Source organism: Teleopsis dalmanni, chromosome 2 (genome assembly GCF_002237135.1).
Source record: "Teleopsis dalmanni isolate 2A chromosome 2, ASM223713v2, whole genome shotgun sequence".
NCBI lineage: Eukaryota > Metazoa > Arthropoda > Insecta > Diptera > Diopsidae > Teleopsis > Teleopsis dalmanni.
Window position 1 is genome coordinate 200,189,014 of NC_051847.1, and position 24,927 is coordinate 200,213,940.

The window sequence follows — 24,927 nt, forward strand, 5'->3', positions numbered from 1 at the left end:
AAGACGCTGATTTGTCGTTATAGCAAAGGTTAATCTATTAAGTTGTGCTCAGCTCAAAGTAATAATACTAAATAAAATTATATGATTACCATATAATCATTATAGTGGCTCATGTTTAAGTGAGCCATTAGTTAGAATAATGTTTTTTTAAATATGTACATGCAGTCCAAGGCAATAATCCAAAAGTAGTGCGACTAACAACTTCCAGTTTGTCGATTGTTGGTGTCGATTTATCAGCAACTTTCTTAATACTTAAACCTGAAATAGTATCTGAAATGAACTGAACTGAGCTGAAATGCACAAGGCGAAGCACAGCACTCATATCTGAAAAGCTTTGTGAAAGTACGAGTAATCGCATTTCGTTCGCAATCCATGAGTGTTAGATTATCTGGAATGCTATTTAGCGTGTTCGCCGATGTCAGTGTGACGGAGCATTATTATTATATGGTATATATATTTTTTTTTGAATTCTTTGTTAGTATTGTTTATAATTATAAAATTTAAATTGACATCGGTGTTTTTATTATAATTCGCCAATAAGAAATATTTTATGAGAATAAACATCATAGCTTCAGTTTGAATTGAACATTGGCGTGAATAAGTACGGCTATAGCAAGCGGAATTAATTTAGAATTTCAATTTCAATTTCAATTTAGAAAAGTGCATTTTGTATACTATATAAATTCGTATGTTTCATTAAATAAATAAATTCCAAAAAAAAAAAATAAAAATGGTTGTGCTTAGTAAGTTATATAGCGAAAGCTTACAAAAGATGTGCTGCAATGAAATTATACACTCGCGCGGTTGTACTGATAATCTAATACATCAGATACCGAAATATATACAGTCTAATATGAAGTATTTTGCCGTATTGACACTTGTAAGTAATTGAAATCGTGATAAGGTACAAGTGTCGATATCTCTATTATAATTCATGTAAAATTTATAAATTTATTATTTGAACAAACAATTACAGTTGCCGCTATTGCTGAAGATAAATAAGTTAAATAGAAAAATTGTGAAAGATACTTTGACTTATTATGCTAATACAGTATTCTCTGGATTTCAATTAGCTGTCTTTATTAATATACTAATTTGCGCATTTCGGTTAGTTAATCTATATTGTTTACTTTTTATACGAATATATTGTAAATGTATGCGAATATTTAATTATTGCAGAAGACGTCCAGAACTCTTTGGACGTTATAATATAATGTTTCTACCAGTATTTATTAGTGGATTAGCTATACATTTTTTTTGGGTTGCACCAAGAGTAAAGCAATTATTTGGAGCCAGCATTTTGCAAGTGGTAAGTAAGTAAGAATTTAAACTGATCTATACATAAGATATAAGAATCGGATTATACATGAAATCTATAGTTTTAGATATAAACTATTAAGTTATAATTGGATAAACATAAGACATAAAGATCAGATTTCACAAGAAATCTAAATTTTTAGATATAATAACTATTAATTATTAGAATCTATTAACTATTAGATAACTATTAAGTTCTAATTGAATAAACGGCTACGAACAGTCAATAAGTCAATAATATATAATAATATTTTTGTAGCGAGTAACAAAAATAATAATTTTATTGTGACAATTTACTACTGTTTAAAATGGTTATATATATATAGAAGTATTATGTTAAGAATTTATTGTCTTTCGTCAAAACAGACGTTAAAAATCAATATAATAAAATAATAATTTAAAAACTAAATTAGAACGACAAATAAAATAAATAACAAGTTGAATATAACTTAATCGATCCATACTTTTAAATTAAACAAAATAGAATAAAAAGTACCTAGGGAACGTTAGGTTACGTTGGAGTGACGGCCTTGTACACCAAAGTCTACTTCAGCTCAAATAACGGCACGTTGTTATGCCATAATCTATGGAAACCAGAAGGCACCTTAAGAGAACGATAGTGGTCAACAACCAAATACCACTAAAAGTCACGACTTCTTCATTTAAGTAAAACTGTAACAATATTGAGAAGTAATATTGAGAAGTCAATATACTTGGGAAGGTTTCTAATTTTAAAGGATAACAGCTCTGTATGGTCGGTAATAATAGGGATTGCAAAGACTTTTAATCGTCTATTGGCCAAAGATAAGCACTGACGAAAAAGTGAAACATGGATTCTTTTTCCACTTCAAAGCTACAAATATGACAAAATCATTAAACGGTAGACCTAGTCTCATATATAGTGACCAACACTACACCGGTAATGTAGTGTTGAGCATGTTCCGCTTTGCTTCCAGAATTTTTAAGCTATAATCTCATACTTTTGTTTAGTTGCCACCTTGAGTGTTGCAAGTGATTAGATTTATCTAACATTCTGATGAAAAAATAAGAAAAGCTTAGTTAAAAAACTAATTATTTTTTAAAACTTTTTATCTGAATAGATTCAAATAAAATGTTAACAGCACTGTTCAAGTCTCAAAGTGTCCATTCAACTATTTTTAGCAGCAAATCGTTGATTTCCTTAATGTGTTGTTTTTCACTTGATGTTCATGGTCAATCTCGAAAGTGTTTATACTACTAATAATCAACTTTTCGTAACATAAAAGGATGACAAAACTTTCGCAATAGTTTGGGATGAAGAATATGTGGTAGTATAGGGTAGATATAGGAAAAGGGTTGAAAATTGAATCTTATCTTGATTCAAGTGAAGAAATTCTGACACCAAATTTGCCATATTTGGTTATATTCAAATACTTTTAATACTTAGTGTAGGTATAACATATACTACATATATATTGTATAAGTATTGATAGATTGATACTAATTGATTTCAATTTTACTTTTACTTTCAATTTTATTTCTGGTCATGCCCATAAACGAAATGCAGAGAATCAAATCATTAGCGCCTAATTTTCAAATTTTTAATTTACATTGAAAATAACTATACCACATTTTACGTGATCATGACCGATTGTAGATGGATGGAAAAAGTCCCACTGGTCATAGATATAATAGATGAACAATTAAACTTTATTGATTTAAAGTTAAGTACTATTATTAATGAGATATCAAAAAAAATTTAAAGCAATTAAATTTAAATTTACTAATAATGCTTGTCCAAAAATTTTGCAATGTTTTTGGACAAGGCTACATCTAGTCTAAAGTATTTTGGTTCATTTTGTTGATGTCTTATATATTATCGAGAAACAGTTTATTATTATTTTCAGATTTAATAGGTCAAAATACAGTAGTAGTTACTAATTTAGTCCTGCGCAAAATTAGTTAATCTTGAAGAATGAATAATCTTTTTAGAATTAGAAATGTATTTATATTACTAGTACCTAGAACACATAAGGCTAGCATAATTGAAATAATTATTTTGGTGTAAGGTTTGCTATTTTGGAAAACTTCCTTTTGATTTAACGGAATATATATATTATTGTCATTAATCACTTTTAAAGGAAACATCAACTATTTTATAAAATTTTGGACTGATAAAGCTTTTAAGTAACGGATAATAGTTAAATCATGTACGTAGCCTCCAAAGCATCGTCTATAAACGTAAGCTTTGATTAGATAGACTAGACAATTGATACCCAGGGGAAACATTAAAAAAACAATAAATTCTTGAAGTTGCACTCCAAACAACATAAGTAACTGATTCGAAAGGTAAACTACAAAAAGATTAAAAAGAGGCAGTCTTTCTTAGCAGAGCTAATTTTACTAATTTTGATGACTCCCTCGTTAACTATAGATATATGGTATATGAATCATTATCAATAAACTGAACTGGCATTCGTTTTAAAGTGGACAATTTAATTAATAAATGATCTTCATAGACTTAAAGGCTCGCTAATAAACATAGCATAAGATTAAATTTGATAACTGATAACTGATCCAGGTCTCTTGCAATGGCAAAGAGACACCGAACTCTTGACAAAAGGACCTCATTCATAAAAATAAATATAGACTTCAAAAACATTACAAGGAGGCATTATTCCTTATCAGAACAGAGTTAAGGTTGTCAAGAGGTAGCCTATAACATTTGGCTGTCATACACAACAAGATAACTCTGTCTAAAAATTGATAAACTGTCCAGTAACGCTCTTTATAGTTGCCCGAGTTTTCCCTGACGCAAAACTATTATACAAGTGCGAGAATTTTAAATCCACTTTGTAAATTTTTGATCCACTTTATAAATAGAAACTTCCATTCAATTAGGGTCAATTTTAGAATAAAGGCTGTTTAAAAATCATTTTATTCTGCTATAATGGATTCCAAAATTGCTAATGTGTACGACTTCAGAGAATATATGCCATAACAAGACTTTCTGGAATTTATTTTAATTTTCTAGGTTTTGAAATTAAAAAACTTCTGAATTAACCTTAAATTTTTTTTGAATTAGTTTCGTAGCTTGGAATTATAATCGGAATTAATCGGAATTATAAATGTAATCGTATCGTAATGCTCAAAAATCATGGACTAATAATAAATAAAGTTTCTCATATATAACGATTAAAGTATTAACAAAATACGGAATCAGTTTTAAATAAATTTTATTACAATTCCAATATAAATTATACTCGCTCATTATATTATATATCACTTTACGTCGCTAAAAACTTTTGACACTTTATATATTACATACTCATATATGTCATATATATGGTGTACGAAATATGTTATTGTCACTCTATTTGAATAATTAATTGTAATTTATTAACTAATTTCGAATGCAATAAATACTTTGTAAACGTGAATTAATTAGAATAAATTTTATTTAACGTGTACTCCTATGTGCTAATTATCACTATAAATACCCCACAATCGAATAATTATTTTTTGAAGATAACTTTCGTTATTAATTTTAAGTAATTTTAACAAATAATAAAAAACTTAAAAATATAATAATATTCAGTGGATTAAATAAAATTGTGTCAATTGTTTCTGCACTGTATTATCTGTAGCTTATGGTATTCATAGGGGATCTAACCCCTACTTCTCCACTCTAAGTTTATTGGATAATTAAGTAAAAATATGTTTGGGTTCGACTTTTCACTAAGAATAATAAATCATTAAACAATGTATAGATATTATAATATATATAATTTATAAAATATCACATTAACTTTCTGCTAAAAATAGCAATATATGGAAACTTCTGTACTACTATTGCAAATAATATAGGTTATTTTATTTTACAATTGTAATTGAAACATCAAAGGTCTACTAATCTTTATTATAATTAGCTCAAATACTTAACAAAGAAATTACAACTATTCTATAGCTTGTAAAGTCGGAGGCATAAAATAAATATATATATAACATATATATTGGAAATTTTATACATAATAGGCTTCCACAATAAAACAGAATGAGAAAAATATTTCCAAGAGCTTCGTAACCCATACTTAAATTTTTAATATTTTATTTATAACTTTTTTATTTCGCCGAGATTTCCCAACATATAACATATTACTCTGTCATAGTGTATGATATATAAGTATTATATATAGTATGATATATTTTAATACTTACATATATATAATGTCTATAATTTTTTGCAAATCAAAATATATAATTAGATTTAATATTCTTTGGCTTTTGTTTAAAGATAATCCAATTTTCAATTTTTATAACAGATAATAAGAGTTCTTCATATATATGCAGTTACTATTAAATTTATGAGAGTCTTCTAATGGAAACTAATGACAGTTTTTAAAATAAAGTATAATTTTTAAACATATAAAACTTAAGTTTTAATTTATGAGACCCTGCAGATTATAATTTATGTGTGTCAAACTAATAAAGTTTCATAATTTATGTGAGCTATTATCTAATCAAGCTCTATTCTAAGTCTTAATAAAGAGCCATCTTTATCTATATGGGTTTCAGGAATTTCTTGTATTGCAATTTACCGGTAAAAAACAGTGAGCGTTCTAATAAAAAACTAACTTCTTACAAAAAATATAAAAATAAGAATATATATAACATGTGCTAATACTCGTAATTGCGATAGTGATATATGAATGAAAACACCACAATTTACTCTAATCTCTAAAGAAACTGTGACTGCTATACATATAATATCGTATATGGTATATGGAATATAAAAGCATTTTAAGTATTATGTGTTGTTACAGAACTACGTGGAACAACAGAGTGGGGCAAACGTCGAAAGAAATAGGTGGCTGAAGTAGTAACAGATATAGAAAATATCATATTGCATAGTTGTAGAACTAAATCCAGAGATAAGGAAAGCTAAATGGAAACATGATTAGGTGCTCTGAGATTATGATTATTTCAGAATTGTTTTTTATTATCGTAGTCATTGTTTTAATGCATATTAAATTTATTATAAGAAAAAAAATAATATTCCATTTGAATAGCTAATTACGTATGTATGTAAAACGATCCAATGTGTTTATGTTTATGAGATGGCTAAGGATGAATTCAGACAATTGGTATTTATCACAAAATATTCCCCACTTAATAAGAATACATTGTTATTGTGATATATTATAGATAATAATGATTATCTATCTATTATTTTTTGTCTTACAAAATGTCTACTTTATTAAAATAGATCAAATAATATATCATAATTATGTTAATTCTCCCATTTTTTAGTTGTTATTTTATAATTTTTCATTCATTAATTAATTATACAATATGTGCTATAAAAACTAGTTTTACTTTATATGTACTTAAGATTCAAAAACGTTGAAAATTAATTACCATTATTAAATTACATTTTTATCTATTCATGCAAAAGCCATGTATAGTAATTAAATAATTTTATTTAATTGCTCTAAAGTATTTTTTTTGAGAATAAAGAGTACTAAAATTTAAAGAAGTATTATTCAGCACTCTCTTATTATATATATTTTTATTATTTTCACCTTAACAGAAAACTTTTACTAGTAAGACGATCAGATTACGAGAATTATAAAAGCTTTGAAAAGCTAATGAATGATCATGATCAGCTAATGAAGAATTAATAAATTAGAAGTTTACATGTAGTGGATAATAATACTGGGTAGCAAGATTTTTGCACTAAATATAAAGATATAATGTAATTTGGGTCAATGAAGACGTATTCATGGGAATAAAAAAAGGTTATACATTATATATATATATACTTTGCATATTTGTAATTTTTTTTGGAAAGACTATATGTGATTGTTATACCTTTAGATCACTTCTAAAGAAATGATCTGCCTGAAATATTTTTAATAAACCGCACTTTAAGATATTTGCTCTACAAGTATAAAACCAACTATGAAAATGAATGTTTTCATGCGTGTTGATATATTAGCCCCGCTTCAAAACCAAGTCAGGAGAAACTATTGTTGTAAAGATAAAATCTGTGGTTTTTTTAATAGTATATACCTGTTACTATTTCTGCATACCGAACTGTAACTGAGCCAGCAGTTCTAGTGATTAGGGGTATCATCTCTATCGATCTCCAGGCACATGAACGGAGAAAACGCTGGAAACAGAGATCGACAAACAATTCAACAGGCACTCAAGATATAAGAAAACAAACTTTTCAGATCTGGCAAAGCTAATACCAAATGTAAAGTCGTGGACTGAAAGAAATTTCGGTGAGATTGAGTATTATGTCACACAGTTCCTATCTGGTCATTGATATTTTTGAAAATATCTATACAGAATGCAATAAGCAGAGCAGCCCAACTGTATATACTGCGGATCCGTCGAGGACATATATTTTCTCCAAATGCGAAAGATGACATGGAGAAAAAACACTACTTACAGAATATATAGGTCACTTTACAGTCGAAAATATCGTTGAAAAAATGATAGAACGAACAGAAAATTGAAACAAAATCACAGAATTCTTTGGAAATGTGCTAAGGGAAAAGAAGAAAGATTTGGACGCAAACTAATCTAAAACGAAGAGCAATCTGATGACATTCCCATTCGGATCAGGAGTGAGAGCCGGAACACACATTCTGAGATTGAAAACAAATACACTGCAACGGTATCACACCCAGATGAAGGGAAAGATAAATCATCTGAAATAGTAACGGGGCCTAGACGTAGTTCACACCGATGGAAGTCTTAAATGACTAATAGGGACCCTACCTCGAAGTAATACCAACGTAGTCCCGGGGTAGACAAAGGTCTCTAGGAATTAGGAGGAATGGTTTAGTCCGTGCGAGTCGGACACTCACGTTCCGGGGCACTGGATTGTGGTTAGTGCGTAGGCATTCTACTCTTCTTTGCCGCAAAAAAAAAAAAATATACATGTTACTATAACTACATACTGTATAGAGCATAGGGCGTCAGCAAAACTTCTTCAGCAACAAACGCAATTTCGTCGTTCAACTCGAAGATCTTAAGTACATCAAGTGAGATTAGTTCAACATTTGTCAAACGGGGCAGGTCATGCACTACGTGTAAACGCTTCTAACTGTTAGTTACTGTCTTCCTGATGATATTTGTTTTAGTAATTTTAAAGGAATATTCAAAACTTTGAAAATCGAAGTCGGTAATAGAGTAAAAGTGCAAAGTGACATAACATAATGCATTTATAGTACATGTATTTTGTTGTTGATACTTCACAATATTACCAGCTTACTGTATTACCGAGCTCGTTACTTGAAATCGTGAATATCCGACCAGACATCTACTATATGTGAATACCCCTAGAATTTGTTATAGTAAGAACCCGGAAGATTTGAATAGTACGACTGAGAAATCTAAATAAATGAATAAACGTAATTTTTTCTAAAGATCAATTAAAATAAAGTATATTAATTAACTCATAAGGTGTTATATTATAATTATTCACACTAGAGATTAGAGTTATGTATACAAAAAGTCAAAGGTGATTTTTAAACGGGAAGAATCAGAGATAAATCCGCGAGATGACAAAAAAACCATTAATCTTAATAATATAATTATTATTTTTAATTTGAATTAAAAGTTAATTATATAATTAAATATTCTATATGATTAATTTTTAATAACAGTAATTATTATGATAACTGTTTTTTTACTTTTAAATAACAAATAAATTAATATAATAATTATATTTATTTTTTCTTTTTTTTATTTAAAGACTATTGATTCAGTATGTTTGAGACGTGAAAATGTTATTACCCGAGCCATTGCAAATTCTAAAGGAGTTAGAACATTAATATTTATGTTTTGTAGTGCGATTATTCTCCATGCCAAACAGAAAAAACTTTGTAAAACATTTTGGATCGTAACGCCAAATGAACAACCCATAAAGGAATCATCACCCGAGATCGAAAATAGCAATATACAGATTTTCGAGAACGAAAATAATAATATACCGAATTCACTATGTAATCACAAAACCAGCTGTAGGGCACATGTTTTAACGGGTTTGCGAAATTATCTTACAATTGGTCTTTCACTCGATACCATAAAAATGGTGATGAGCAGAATTCCAAAAGATGTACCTTATAATACATTTATTTCAAAACTTTGGGCTAAATTAAAGAACTATCAATTTAATACTACTGCATTGTTAGCTGCATCTGTAGGAATATACAGGGTAAGTTGAATAACCGTTAAGATCAATATAATATATTGAAATGAATATAATTTTAAGTCTTTTAAAGAACCATATATCTCTGAATTAATAGTTTAGTAGATTATATATTAATGTTAAAGATAAAAAAATAATCACTTAAAAAAATGATATAATCACTACCTCTTTGATAATGATCTCGAATGGAATAATAAAGAAATTGAAAAAGAAGTATATTTCTTAAAAAATTACGTTTGGGTAATATTTTCTAAATAACCCGAAGTAGTAGTTTCAAATTTCAGAATCAAAACCCATTTCTATTTCTATTTTTTTTTATCACTAATTACTTATTTATGACAGATTTTTTTTAAACATAAAAATTTCGATTCAGGGTAATCATAGGAGATCCGTTAAGAGAAGTACTTATCTCTACTTTCTTTAGCTTGCCAATAACAAATGGAAGGCACTTAGGGCATGTGCAACTTCAGATATATTCAGGGTAATCACAAGAGAACCGTTAAGAGAAGTACTTATCTCTACTTACTTCAGCTTGTCAATAACAAATGTAAGGCACTTAGGACCTGTACAACTTCAGATATATTCAGGGTAATCATAGGAGAACCGTTAAGAGAAGTACTTATCTCTACTTTCTTCAGCTTGCCAATAACAATGGAAGACACTTAAGGCATGTGCAACTTCCCAGTTAACTTGACTCGCCTACAATAAAACTACATCTTGTAAACTTATCAAAAGGGATTTTGTGATTTGATAAATTGTACATTCCTAATAATACTTACACCTAAAGTTGTGGAAACCTGCAGAACAAAGAAACCATTAAATACTTTCTCTGTGAATGCCCGGCTTTGACGTCCAGAAGAAGTATATTTTTAGGGAGGTATTTGTTTGACAGCTTATCGGACTGTTCATCAGTAAGGACGAAAGACCTACTAAATTATCTAAATTTGGCTGTCTCGATTTGATCTGTAGTCTACTATTTAAGCAATCAACACACCCTTGCCTAAAGATATTACACCATTCCACCATAAGTCAAAACTAAACTTATTTTCTAATTATTTTTCTTATTTTTATTTATTTTCTCTAATCATACGTCTATTGCAAAAACATATATTCCCGAAACCACATATTCTTAGTACAGGTTCGTAAAATAAAAATTAATTATTAAAGTAAGTTGAAATAGTAAATATATAAGGCTCTAATCCTATATTCATAGTCAGACTTATCGAAGTTCTCAAGTACCTTTTCATATGAATAGCAGATCTTTTTCGAGTTATATACAATAGTCTAAATATAACATAACAGAGAAGATTCAATAAATAAATACAATGTATAAAACAATACGATGATATGACAAACAGCGAATTAGCGCCATCTATTTTATGATCTCTACACCATATACAATTTTAATATTTTTTAAAATTTTTCTTTTCTATTTTTAGCTGGTCAATTGCCACTTGAATCATCTGTATCCCCTCAAAAAATACTTAACAATAAATCATCTAGTCGCTAGTTTTCTATGTGGTTCTGCTTACGTGTTTCTACCAAAACTTTCATTACTAAGTTATGGTTTAGTAATATGTATTGAACTATTTTGGGAACAATTTAAAAGAAAAAATTATAAAGAACTACCAAAGAATATAGCAGAGAATAATATAGTAAAATTTGTAAATAAATCAACTTTAGGCTTATTGTTATTTCCACCAGCCGTTGCCTACCTGGTACACACCTATGTATATCGTAAGCACTTCGTTAGTGCTTTGGGTGAAGAGATCATAAATGGTCTAACACACGGCTAGTAAGTTCTCTTCTTTTTACATATTATTGATTATATATATTAATGCTTGTTCTTCTGATTGCAGTGGAAAGCAAATAAGCTTTAACATTTCCCGCGCGGAACAACTTATGGAGGCTGCATTAAAATAATTTTTTACCACCTATAGTAATACAATATTAATTTAATTTATTTTTTACAATTGGGGCTTTTGAAAAGGAATTTGAAGTAATTTAATTATTTATGTTTTGATAATTAAATTTTATTATTAGATTATTAAGATAAGTATTTGAAAGTATTGCCTTTCTGTTAAAGAATTTATAATTGAATGTGAAATGTAATGGAAACTATGAATGTTTAGCATGAAATTAATTTTTAATAAATTTTTTATACATAAATCCAAATAATTCTATTATACTATGTTATTAACTAAAAATCGTGGATCTTGCATTGAAAATTTTGTTGAAACTATAAACAATAAGATAATCTTAATACTTCATTGCTTCTTTTAATCTCTTTTAATCCCACAAGCTATATAAGATCGTAATAAGTCACTTCCAGTGAACCCCGTCACATGCCAATCGATTAACTTCACTCCAACTATTCCCATAAAATCGAAATTCTACTTTATCAAGTCTCTTCCATGGATTGTTTGTGTACCTGCCCCAATCGTTTTATTATAGATCTACCATAAAGCCATAGTTCTACTCCGATTTACCAATTTCTTGTGTTGCACGGAATTGGTAAATCGTATTGTTGTTGTTATAACCCGCTGGAACCTGTAAGCAGATTACATGAAAGGATAACATGATGGATGGGGAAAGAGGATGGGATGGACACATAAGTCTTCCGCGATCTCGGTGGTTATAATCAAAAAATTTTTAATAATATCTTCAGCAGACCTACCTATTGTGTTGTACGGAAAGTAATTTCGTTTATATCTAATGGAATAGAATATAATTTAGTCACTTATATTGCCGGATCTTTACCAAATAATGATTATTAATAGTATTCGGTTAGAGAGCTTGTAGAATGCACGAAATATTGTGACAGTTAAAACCTTTGGATGTTGAGTGTTGCTGTTAGTTAAATTAAAATTTTATAAAAGTCGTACTGCTTTAGCTATTGATACAATAGATCAATATATATTATTAAGAATTGTGAAGACTTAATGAGATTTTACAAGTCTGTTTTATGAAGTCTGTTTTATGAAAGATAGTTAGCTACTTATAAACAAAGAATGGGGACATCTTTGATATATGTGTTTCAAAGTTCGAAATTTGTTGAGGTTAAGATTTAAGACTTGATTTCATTAATTTTAATTTTGGCAATATTGATTACGACAGGCTCTGTTTACATCTCAATTGTCTTTAAAGATTCCTGAGTCATTAGACAGATGGGACTTATATAATACAAAGTTTGCTACTTAAGTCAAATGAGATGTCTAAACCTTTGGGAATTGCTTCTGACATAATATCACTAGCAATATTTAGTAAAACCGGAGAGAGTATAGAGTCTTAACGTAATTAAGCATTTAGAAATACTTAGAAATATTTTAGCGCTCAAATGGTATCCAAATGACGTCAAGAACTATGTAAATAGCTCGCTGAAACTATGACTAGGTTGTTGCGTATAAACTTCAGAAACCTTTTAGTACTATTTAGTACTTCAGAAAACTTAACTATATTATTGATTGAATTAGAAATGTATCTGTATATTAAATATATTGTCCATATATATTTAATGTATCATTGTGTCATCAAGTAGTAGTGTATAAATATATCGCTGGAACCCTGAAGAGGTTTTCAAATATAAACGTTGTACTGGATAATAGCTAACATTACAATCAAACTCTCGTGTGAATCCAGTATTAGTAAAAAGTTAGCTGTATTATTGATTAAATCAGTAATGTATCAGTACTTCAAATATATTTTATGAAGATTCATCATCGATTTAAGTAGAAATTCGATCGTCATTTTTGTTCTCAACTTCTAGCATGAAATCAACGAGAACTGAAAATGAAAAAACTTATTGGACGTCTACACTGGCAATACTTTAGCAAGTTCCTATGTATGTTCGAATGTTAATACGTATCTTTTTCAAAAAAATGAGAGTGTGTGCTAACATATAATCGTGTCAAAGTCTAGCCAGTGTAAACGCAAGGCTATTTCTTTCATTGCAGTTCCCGAATAAATTTATTTATTTAATATTAAAAATGGTTTTATTAATTTGAGCAATGAAATTATAATCGATGTATATATATGTAGTTTTGGTAAAATAAAAAAAACACATTTTTTACAATAAGAGTATATTTTTTTAAGTAAGTATGTGGTCACATACATGTAAAGATAATTTTACATATAGACTAATAGTAAAAAATAATTTAGGTACGTATAAATGCTTTCATTTGATTTTAAAAATTGCTCATAAACATTTAGATTTGCATATCAATTCTAGTTCGAAGTCAAATAGTTCGGATATTTTAATTCGTTTGCTATTCTTACCACGTAAATTATTATATTATATATGTTAGTTCAACCTATCGGTAACACTAATATATATACCAAAATCAATTTTCAGTTCGGTTTCAGTCTTTATTTTATAAACAACCTCTAAACGCCATTTTAAAACGGAACCCGATTTCTAATAATTACAAACGGAGTATAATAATTAAGTTATAATTTTTATAATAAACCAAACGGGACCTATTTCAATATGGTAGCACCAAGTAAAATATTTTATCCGCCTTTAAATCGGTTACATTGTTCACAAGTTTTTCTACATCCTGGTGAATCGTGTTTAGGTTTTCAGCTCCGTAATAATTTTATAAAATCATCTTCGATTTATTTCCTGCCTATACTTATAGTAAGTTTTTAATATATATAAAATAATGTTATAGACATATTAGCAAAACACGTTTCATGTTAAAAAAAACTAAATTAGTTCTATAACAGGCGCCCATTTTTTTGAAAAGGAATAAACTAACTAAAAAAGCATTTTTGGATATTGTGAAAAACTATAAACTCGCAGTTATTACTTCAGTTGGCATTATAAAAGCGTCCATGGCTTTCGAGTGTATTTTGCGGTAAGTAGAAATTAATCAATAAAAAAAACATAGACGGATATGAATAGTAAAAAAAAGATAAGGACTAAAATTATTAAAATAAATTAAATAAATTTTTGTCTTTGTCTTTTCTTTTCTATTCAAACCCGTCTAACTTTTAAATAGTTTCTTTTCGTCATAAACTCGCGTTACTATCGGCAAGAAAAAATTAACATTAAAAAAAAATAAAGAACTTCGACAACAACAATAAATCTTCTACAACAACAATAAATCTTCTACAACAACAACAAATGCTAGTCGCATTCAGAAACTATCAAAACGGAAAACTTTTAATTCACTTAAAGAGATATTGGAATTAGTCATCCGACTTCTAATCATTTTGGAAGTCCCAAACAGTGAATTTCTGTTTTGTTAAGGGCTCATAAGCGTAGAACTATGATCTATGACAGCCTACAAGTATTTCTGTCGAGTTCTCAAGAGAGCCGGGCAATTACACAGCAGATGCTCTAGGATTTCCTTTGCATCCGACTCGTTGCATTTCCTACAAGCATCGCTGTGAATTAGGTTTATTTTGTGGGCATGTGATACGACTAGACAGTGACCTGTTAATACACCAATTAATGTTCTATAGTTCTTTCGCAATTTTTAAAGACTGTGTAGATTTTTTATCTTTATCACACCCCAACCAAAATGGGAAAGAGTATATTTAAATCATGTTTGTGAATAAAATGTTTAAATAAAAATTTTACAGTTTTATTTATGTTATCTCCATAATTACTTATTTTATTATTTTTAGAAATGTCCTTGGTAAATATACTAAGTACACAACATTTTTTTTACCACTGTTTTTGGGCACACAATTACTTTGGCTATGTCCGGATCAGATGGTGAAATTCTATGCAATAGGAATGTCTCAAGCGGTAAGAGTTAATAATTTCAAAAAATATATTTTATAATACTTATAAATTAAATATACGTGGTATTTATGTATATACTTTATAATATTTTCAGGCATTAGAAACTTTTCTGAATATCAAGACAAATCCATTAAATAATTTGTTGAAAAATAATTTTACGCGAATTTTGTTATTTATGATTAATAGTGCAATTATATTACATCTCAAACAAAATGGTACTGATAAGGAATTTTGGTTCATTAAGCCTGAAAAAGAGGACGCCACCTATAAAAGTGATAAAGAATTTCTAAGCACTCTGCTTAAAGATATGAAAAAATACCTAATCACTGGAATAACACTGGACTTATTACGAATTATTTTAAAAAATTTGAAAATTTTTAAATCGAATACATCCTTAATTGACAAAATAAAAATGTTGAAATTTAATATGACTGGATACTTTCTGAGTTATTTTGGACTCTACAAAGTAATCGCATAGCCATTTGACAATGAATATTATAAATTAATTTTTATATATTTAAATAGGTAATTAATTACTTACTGCAAAAATACACTAATCCATCGCAATTAAATAAAAATAAGGCACATATCCTAGCTGCCTTCATAGGTGGGATCTCTTTTATCTGCATTAAGAAGAATATTATTCTTGTGTTATCAATGATTACTGTTATACGCTTAGCGTACCACAAACTCTGTTCTCTGGACGTCAAAACTGAAGAAAATTATGGGAAGTGGCTAAAATATGCTAAACGAATACCTTTTGGAAAATTAGTCACTCCAATCTGTAATGCATATGCGATTCATATGTATATGGTTAATAACGAAGCAACCAGTAGTTTCACCAAAAGTTATTTAAATATCACAATGGAATATTTGTAAGTATTATTTTTATTAAATAACCTGGAATCCAATATTAATATTATTATTTCAGGCCTCAAAAAATTTATAATTATATTTTAAGAAATAGCTCTAAAGCCTTACTGGAAATGGGAAGTACAACACCTATAAGAATAATTAAATAATAATAGTGCTAAAGTGTATCATATTAGTTCTGTTCCACCAGCTACTCATAGTAAAACTCGAGTAAAACACAAGTAAAGTACAAACTGAGAGCGTAACACAAAAAAAGTGCCAAATCACGCTTTTTACACAGATTTTCTTGGAACAGCTTTAAAATTTAAATTCAAACCAAAACAGCTGATTCACACATCACAAAAATTTTACTTGAAATGTACGAGTTAAGTCTGTGTAGCATTTTCAAATTGCGACACAGATGTTACGCTCTCTCAGATGCTCTCATTTACTTGAAAATTTGTGGTGGAACGCACTTGTGTAACAGACCTATTATCAGAATAATATTTAAAAATATAAATTTAAAAATAAATGCTTTTGTGATTTTTCTTTATCAGAAATCTTAACCGCATTGATCAAAGAAAATATTTGACGGATTTTTATGTTGAATATACTTTCGATTGCATAAAAAAGAGTACTTCCCCCTTAGCAACTTAAATCTTAATACAAATAAAAAAAATAATACTAAACTCTCTAGAACAAGTTATTGTTCAGAATTTAGATAATTTTTCAATTGGCGAGGTATAGAATTGTGACTCCATTTAAAGTCACATCAAACTACAAAACATTACAGTACATTCTCGTCCTTAGCTATTACAACACAGTATAAGTTAGTGTATCATGATAGAGCTTTTACGGATCGTGGTTAATAAGAATGCGATAACCATCATAGTTCGCATCTAACAAAGAACTTGTTTCTCGATAACAAGTGCTGCTTCATCATTCTGTAATGTCATTAATTATTATGCACCATATCTAAGAACAGGTAGGATGAGCGACCTATGGAGGGTAAGAGAAAATTAAAGCTTTATACACAACTACATACTGATTCTATAATATTAACTGTTGTTGTTGCTGTCGTAATTTTTTCTTTCAGAGTAGCAAAACATGCTCGCAACTTACGAAAGAAAACGTGTGAAACAACAACAATGCTCTTAAAATCCTCAGAGTTGAGTTTTACGCGTAAAAGAAAGACTAAAGTTTTAGTGCGACCGTATTCAAAAATCAGTCTATTATGAATGTTCACTGAAAATATGTTTCAAAATGCATGTCGTTCGTATCATATTATATTGTAGACAACACAACACAAAACATATGTCAAAGAAAAGCATTCAACATATTTTAAAAGTGCTGCCAATTTCTTTCAACCAGACTTATTGTTTTTTTTCCTACTATGAAAGAAAAAATTACGGCTATAATTACTCGAATACCGAGAGTTCTTCCAAAACAATTGTCAAACTTATAATTAATGACCTGTTCCAGCGTTTTACATGTGATAAGCTTACTCATTACTTCACAAAATATTCGCTTTGTGAAGTTTCCGCTTACAAACGAAAACTATCCGGAAACTACACAGTGTGGTTTGAAAGCTATTCGATTAACTGTCAGTTAATTGAATATTGTCTATTTATTTACTTAAATTAATAATGTGGTGGAATACGAACGGTTACCAACAAATACTATACTAGTTCTTTTTTTTTACTGTTATATTCCTTGATGCCAATATACTATCCAATCCACAATTTTCACCCACTTACTTTTCTTACACTTACTTACTTACTTACTTATATTATTAACAAAGTGCACTAGAATTTTATCAAACACTTATATTTGTATATATATATAAAAATTATTTGTATTATTAAATTAATTTTATTTTTTCTTTACCAATCATTTCCGTATATTCTGAAATTCAAAAAAAAGAAAAACCGAAACGTCAAATTTCAACTAATTGCCATTTGCCGTATACACTGAACATACCGCGCAACAACTGATTTATTTTTAATTCGCCCAGTTTTTATTTTTCTGTTACATATGCGTTTGACAGAGCCGAATAATAAAACATTTTTTCAGGATTTAAAAATACGTAGAAATATAATAATGGGTAGATTCAGAAGATTTATGAATAAAAATGCCATAGCGGTGGTTATGATACCAAGTATTATTTTACTTCATTATGGTTGGAGCGTGATGCAGAACAACCGGTCATTGGTGTCGGAGGATGAACAGATAGATCTTCCAGTTGTGACGGTAATTAGAAATATTATATTATGTAAATTATATTATGAAATTAATTTTTAAATGAGACTATATGTTAATATTAAACAATTGTGAGTATTCTTTTTTGGTATGGCGAAAGGAAGCTAAACACATTTCTGTAAACTGGCGGTTTCATATTTGAAAGGAAGGCTTATTACATGTTACGCATCTTTAATTGGAATGAAAATTATCTTTGACAAAACATGGAATCTTAAATTAATTAAAGGTCTAATTATAAAACTGACTCTTTGTCAATGTTTATATAACGAATTTTATAATAATTTCATTATACGCAAAAAACTATTCAATCTGTTAAAGATTGTTTTCATGGTTCCTAATTATATAGGAAAATTTTCTAATATTTATTATTTTCTTTTAATATTTATTAATTCACTTGTTGAAGAAAACGATGAAATAGTAGTGACAAATAATAATTAAGTTTTGTAATCAGATAAGTTATTAAAGGCTCACGAAGGTAAAGGCTTCCACCTAAATGTGATAAGTCAGTGAGGAGGGCATTGACATATGTATGTATAAGCAAATAAAACCGGATACCCGATTTGATCTACTTTTCTAAAAGGATATGATTATTTGAATAATTTATTTGTTAGTTTTATAAAAGTATGTTTTGAATTTCGTCCAACTCTATTACCCACATTAAGTCTACGTCCATGGGTTTAAGTGTATACTTTCATACATTTCTACTAGTGTCTTTGGCTGGAAATCTGAAACATTTGCCCGAATAACCGAAATTTGAACTACGCCTAGCACCTTTCATGAGTAAAGTTTTTTCATTCAACTTAGGATAAAGCCACGTGTTAAGCATTAACTTGTCACAAACTATACCATATATTCTTTTCTATACCTGTCGTTTTAGTTGTATTGTTGTTGTAGCCCGCTGGGACCGGAAAAGACAACATGGAAGGTTTAGAAGACGAATACATGGGTTAGGATGTAGATTATAAGATAGTATTGTGGTAGGAAAGGGAGAAATAGAGGAGGAGTGGATATAGAGTGTGTGGGATTTCAATTATAATCAACTTGGGTTCGTTTTATTGCTAAAATCGACAAAATATTTATCTAAGTACATAATTTATTCAAATATAAAAATTAAAATTGTATCACCCAAAAACCAAGTTAATTTTAATATTCAATAAAACCCTATATACCCATTTGATAGAATCTCACCTCTCTGATTTGATATCTACCAATATTTATCTATTGTATTAAAATATTTTTATTTAATGTTCTTGTATATTCTGAAATATTATATTTGAAATTTTATATTTTTTAGTACAAAAATAATTTATTTAAAAATATAAATATTTCAGTTTGCGAAATACTGCTGGAAGCGTATAACGGATTTACAACCCAATATTGTCAGCAAACAGGTTGAAAATAAGCCCATCAACTCAACCACTCAAGATCCGAAATAATAAAAAATGGAACAGCCGTTATTGTGCTTAATTTCGGCGTAAGTTATGCATCCATCCTTGAGTAAACATCCCCATGATAATCTGTTTAAAGTTTTAATTATTTTTTACAAGTATATAACAGATAAAAAAAAAAATTTGTAAACTGTGATTTATATTAACAATAAATACAAAGTCATTTATAATTTACTTTAAAATTTACATTTATTGACAATTAAAATTTTACATGAGCAATACAATATATTTTAAGCTGTAATTTAATTGCAAATGGTGTTTAGACATTATAATAGCTATTATACACAATTCAAATCTATTTTCTTTTCTTACACATAGAATTACATTTCTTACACATAGAATTACATACATATGCACTTTAATTCGACAATTTAAAAACATGAATACCACTATTGGAACTAAACATTAGTGTGTTAAGGTTTCTTTAATGAATATTATAGATTTGTATTGCTTTGCGAACGAACTAGTTCATTTGAAAATACTACTGAGACAATACATAGGTTTTAATCTTTCTAGTACGATAGTTCGTTACAGTTATATAAATATTTTTCTCTTTTATATAGCAAATTATATAAAATAAATTAAACTAATATACAAGTTCATTAAATATTAACGAAATATTGAACTAATTCTTTTAACACAAACTAACGGGTTAGTTTTTTTGACATTAGTGAATTAGTTTATTTGACATAAACAAACTTATGAACTAGTTTATTTCACATAAACGAACTAATGAAGTAGTTCATTTGATATAGATGAACTAATGAAAAACCTAATAAACTAGTTCATTTGAAAATACTACTAAAACAATACATAGGTTTAAATTTTTCTGATATAATAATTCATTACAGTTATATAAAACACTTTTCTATTTTATATAATAAATTACATAAATTAAATTAACATAACTCATTAGATATTAACAAAATATTGAACACAAACTCAAAGATTAATTTTTTGACATTAGTGAATTAGCTTATTGGACATAAACGAACTAATGAACTAGTTTATTTCACACAAACGAACTAATGAAGTACTTTATTTGATAAAAATAAACTTATAAAAAAACTTAATAAACTAGTTCATTTGGCACATACGAACTAATGAATTAGTTTATTGCACATAAACGAACTATTAAAGTAGTTTGTTTCACAAAAATAAACTGATTAGTTTTTTGACATTACTGAATTAGCTTATTGAACATAAACGAACAAATGAAGTACTTTATTTGACAAACATAAACTTATAAAAAAACTTAATGACAAAAATAAACTAATTAGTTTTTTGACATTACTGAATTAGCTTATTGAACATAAACGAACTAATGAACAAATTTCACAAAAACGAATTAATGAAGAAGTTAATTTGATATAGATGAACAAATGTAAAACTTAATGAACTAGTTCATTTGACATAAACAAACTAATGAAGAATTTCATTAAACCGAACTAATATGCACAACTCTAGTTAACAGGATTAGTACAACATTTATCATATTTAAGACTAGAAAGTTGTGCTTTAAGCGAACTGAATTTAAATATAGTTTACAAAAAAGTATTTTTACAAATGTTTTAAGCATATCACACATGTATATAATTATATATTTTTTACATTCTTATGCTTTGGCATGTAAAAGTTTATTTAAAATTGTATTAATCTTGTATTAATTTACGTAAATGATTCGATTTATTATACATTGGACACATTTCTAATACTAATTTCACTGAATCTAATACTTATGCAGCGAAGAATTTATATATTTAAATTTTAAAAATATGTAGCAATTATTGAAATTTTATTTGTGATTCTGCACTTTCATTATTAAACTTTTTTCAAATTAATATATTGATGTTGAGATAGATATTATTTAGCTTAATGCTAAGTACAGACAATTTTTAGTTTTGAAAACTTTTAAATACACATTAAAAGTTATTTAAAAAATTATAAATATATTTAATATGAATAAATTAATGTACGTTATAGTTTAAAAATTTCAATTTTAATTTAAAAATCATTTGTATATATTTTATACAATATTAGAATAAAAATAACGCTGTAAATACACGTTATATTATTAATATCTTCGGTTACTTGTAGTTAAAAATTTATTTTATATATTAACAATTTCATAGACAAAAATTATTTATTAATTATAAACATTGAAACACACATAGATTAATACTAAAGTTTTTGTAACCTCTATAAAACATAGACTAAACATACATATATCTATAATTATTTATTTTTTATATTTTTATTATGTTTATATGATTTTATACATATACATATATATATCTTAGATATCTCTTACTGTGGTGTTAATGTTGAAGTAACACTTAGATTATCCAATTGCCCATTGAAGAGAACATCGCTTATTAATTTTTCAGCGATAATACGTTGGGTTGGATTCATAACTCTTAACTTACTGGCCACGTTTATACCGATAGCATCGTATTCATCATCCTTTCATAAAGTAGAAATTAAATGGATATATTAATACTTCTATATATAAATATTCACGTCAAAAAGATTTACAATGACTATATAATATTATAAAAAGTTATAATAGTAAAGTTTAAACAACATAATATTACAAATAAAAGTAACATTGAACTTATAATTATAACTGAAACTCTTGAAGTAAAAACGAACTGAAAAACTTCATTAGTCCAGCGTAAAACATAAACTATGGTCGCGGTGTTCCGCTCCGTTAGAAGCCGGTACCCTGTTTATTTCTATTCTATAGGTTAGTCACTTTAGCACAAATAATATTCCATTGTGATATAATGAAAGAGACACTGTCCATATGCCACATGTAAAAAATTATCTGATTCTACGGACGGAGGAGTCTACGTCCTCGAGCCACCCGTCAAAGACGATCAAGTGCCGTTCAATAACCCCCAAAGGGATCACACAAGCAAACAAACAAGTGCCGTTCAACAACCCGCAAAGAGGGCACATAAGCAAATCCAAGCAGGCTACAACAACAACTACCTTAAACGTAGAAGCTCCAAATAGCTAACGAATGAATAGAGTCTTATTGAGAGAATCCAAACCCCCTATTCAAGTTTAAGAGAACCAACCCAAGTTTATGAAGTCTATGATTTTTTAATATATTTATTAATTTAAATATGTTTATTAATTTAATTAATATATTAATTAATTTTAATTAATTACAAGTCAAGAAGACATAACGGTGCGTTGCAGAACAAGGAGATACGATGTCGTGTTACGAATCAAGGAGAAACGATGAGGCGTTAGTTGTTGATTTTCATATAAAAATTTCGAACTTTAAAGTCTGATATCTTAAAAAGTAAGACATATTGGTATATAGCGGAGGAAATGAAGAAAAATTATTAAGAATGTCTAACTTTATTAAAATCCGTTCACAAATTAGCTCCCCGTGTGGGGAATATCCGAAATCCCATTAAATACTTAATTGAATTAATCCTCTGTCTTAGCATAGACTTCTAAATTGTGCGTTTCTTAAAATTCATTAAATATAATTTAAAAAAAAATATTTAATTGAACTAACGATTATTCAGGTACTCTATAATAAAGAATTGGACACAACAAATAAGAATTAAAATAATTATATTTTAATTAAATATTTAATTTAACTAAAGTGATGCCATAACAAAGGCAATGAAAATTTCTATAACCCAAAGATCTGCACTACTTTAAAATATATATTAAAATATAAACTATATAATATACAAATAATTATTATCAAATTAATTAATTAAAAATTAATGTGTTATAAAAAATAATTCCATTATTTATATGTGTGTAAGTATGAAAATATAAATAAGAATAAATTACCTGTCGGTGAGTTGTAGGTGCAGCGGAGTATGTTGGAAAGATTGTTTGAATGTTCGGTACCTGCTGATGAATTTGTGCGAGTTGCGTTGGTTGGCCAGCTTGTTGTTGTTGCAAATGTTGCTGCATTTGATGTTGTTGTTCGAGTGAACTAACAGCCTAAACATAAAGTATATGGTAAACATACCATACATATATGAGATATTGTTTTCAAACAATTTTTAGTTATATAGCTAACCTGTTGTAATTCGCGCTGTGAGTTGGAGTCCAGAGATGTGATTTCTAAAACTTTAACCGCAGTATGCGGTTGCCCAGGATGTGCTTGCAAGTGTAGTTGTTGTTGCTGCTGCTGTTGGTGTGGATTATGATGTTGGGTATGCTCTTCGCTTTTCACCATCGAAACACATTCATTGGCACTAACTGTAACAGTGGCTGTGGTATCAGCATTATGATTATTTTCTTGTGGAGTAGGTGTATCCAATTGATGTTCTTCTTCAAATTCTAAAGAATCATCATCGTCGAAACTTAATGGCAGAGAACGTTTCATAGGTTTAACATCAATTGAACCAACAAAACGACGTGGATTCTGTTCGGCTATAAATAATAGCTTCTCATAGTACCACAAGCGAGTCTCATAATTATCTTTTGAGTTAGTTTTGCGATATTCACGCCTGAATGCCGAACGTAAGGAATTTATTTTGCGCACCACCATTGCACGGTCTGGGTTTGGTTCGACTTCTCGCAATTTCTCTACCAATTTATCATATGCTTTATTACGCACGCTATGATTACTATAATCCGGATGCTTCGGTTGCCACAAGCACTCTTCACTCTGATAGATTTCTATAAATTCACCAAGCCAATGGCGGGAATACGATCTCAAATCATTTATCTGCTGGGTTACGTTGGACATGTCTGCAACAATACTTTGCGTGGTTGTTATAAAAAGATTTTCTTTTTGTGAGTTTTACGGCGGCGCTTTACTTAGGAAATGTCGTAAGGTTTTTTACACCTTAAATGGTATGCAATGTTTTACTAATTGTATTTTATTAACACATTTTTTTTTCTAAATAAATATTTAATTTAATTTTAATTCGGCGTCTCATTTATTTTTGGTTTTAAAACTATTTAGTTCGTTTGCAAACTCAAACGTCAGACCTCAACAATGCAATACAACCATTTTCTTTTGATGTTGTTGCTTGTTTCTTTTTCGCCTTTATATTCTTATACTACAGTTAGGCGAGAGCAACATATTTGAAAGGTTTCCACTGTGTTTG

The 24,927-nt window shown here is 28.4% G+C and overlaps 4 protein-coding genes across 4 annotated transcripts; 3 read left to right on the plus strand and 1 right to left on the minus strand.

Moving 5' to 3' along the window:
• Positions 1-605: 605 nt before the first annotated feature.
• Positions 606-11,530, plus strand: LOC119685730. The gene is made up of 6 exons (XM_038100095.1): positions 606-880; positions 977-1,107; positions 1,180-1,309; positions 9,065-9,526; positions 10,960-11,315; positions 11,380-11,530. The coding sequence occupies exons 1-6, from the start codon at positions 731-733 to the stop codon at positions 11,441-11,443; spliced, it is 1,293 nt and encodes a 430-aa protein (XP_037956023.1). The 5' UTR covers positions 606-730; the 3' UTR covers positions 11,444-11,530.
• A 2,363-nt stretch (positions 11,531-13,893) lies between these two features.
• On the plus strand, positions 13,894-16,405 carry LOC119683467. The gene is made up of 6 exons (XM_038097151.1): positions 13,894-14,156; positions 14,246-14,376; positions 15,152-15,275; positions 15,367-15,738; positions 15,798-16,147; positions 16,204-16,405. Exons 1-6 carry the CDS (start codon positions 14,007-14,009, stop codon positions 16,292-16,294), a joined length of 1,218 nt encoding a protein of 405 aa, XP_037953079.1. The 5' UTR covers positions 13,894-14,006; the 3' UTR covers positions 16,295-16,405.
• Positions 16,406-18,007: 1,602 nt separating this feature from the next.
• Positions 18,008-19,843, plus strand: LOC119681210. Its single transcript, XM_038094327.1, has 2 exons — positions 18,008-18,374; positions 19,715-19,843. The coding sequence occupies exons 1-2, from the start codon at positions 18,159-18,161 to the stop codon at positions 19,817-19,819; spliced, it is 321 nt and encodes a 106-aa protein (XP_037950255.1). The 5' UTR covers positions 18,008-18,158; the 3' UTR covers positions 19,820-19,843.
• LOC119681209 lies at positions 19,780-24,927 on the minus strand. The gene is made up of 4 exons (XM_038094326.1): positions 23,889-24,927; positions 23,654-23,809; positions 22,143-22,294; positions 19,780-19,900 (listed from the first exon to the last, which is right to left on the minus strand). The coding sequence occupies exons 1-4, from the start codon at positions 24,561-24,563 to the stop codon at positions 19,804-19,806; spliced, it is 1,080 nt and encodes a 359-aa protein (XP_037950254.1). The 5' UTR covers positions 24,564-24,927; the 3' UTR covers positions 19,780-19,803.

What these genes read in the sequence shown, in the direction of transcription:
- LOC119681209 (XM_038094326.1), bottom strand. Translation starts at nt 24,563, where the DNA reads ATGTCCAACGTAACCCAGCAGATAAATGATTTGAGATCGTATTCCCGC. An exon ending in CACCTACAACTCACCGACAG is followed by an intron (nt 22,295 to 23,653) that starts GTAATTTATTCT and finishes ACTTTATGAAAG; the next exon opens with GATGATGAATACGATGCTAT. An exon ending in ACTTCAACATTAACACCACA is followed by an intron (nt 19,901 to 22,142) that starts GTAAGAGATATC and finishes AACTTTAAACAG; the next exon opens with ATTATCATGGGGATGTTTAC.
- LOC119681210 (XM_038094327.1), top strand. Translation starts at nt 18,159, where the DNA reads ATGCGTTTGACAGAGCCGAATAATAAAACATTTTTTCAGGATTTAAAA. An exon ending in TAGATCTTCCAGTTGTGACG is followed by an intron (nt 18,375 to 19,714) that starts GTAATTAGAAAT and finishes TAAATATTTCAG; the next exon opens with TTTGCGAAATACTGCTGGAA.
- LOC119685730 (XM_038100095.1), top strand. Translation starts at nt 731, where the DNA reads ATGGTTGTGCTTAGTAAGTTATATAGCGAAAGCTTACAAAAGATGTGC. An exon ending in ATACTAATTTGCGCATTTCG is followed by an intron (nt 1,108 to 1,179) that starts GTTAGTTAATCT and finishes TAATTATTGCAG; the next exon opens with AAGACGTCCAGAACTCTTTG. An exon ending in GAGCCAGCATTTTGCAAGTG is followed by an intron (nt 1,310 to 9,064) that starts GTAAGTAAGTAA and finishes TTTTATTTAAAG; the next exon opens with ACTATTGATTCAGTATGTTT.
- LOC119683467 (XM_038097151.1), top strand. Translation starts at nt 14,007, where the DNA reads ATGGTAGCACCAAGTAAAATATTTTATCCGCCTTTAAATCGGTTACAT. An exon ending in CAATAGGAATGTCTCAAGCG is followed by an intron (nt 15,276 to 15,366) that starts GTAAGAGTTAAT and finishes TAATATTTTCAG; the next exon opens with GCATTAGAAACTTTTCTGAA. An exon ending in GTTATTTTGGACTCTACAAA is followed by an intron (nt 15,739 to 15,797) that starts GTAATCGCATAG and finishes ATATTTAAATAG; the next exon opens with GTAATTAATTACTTACTGCA.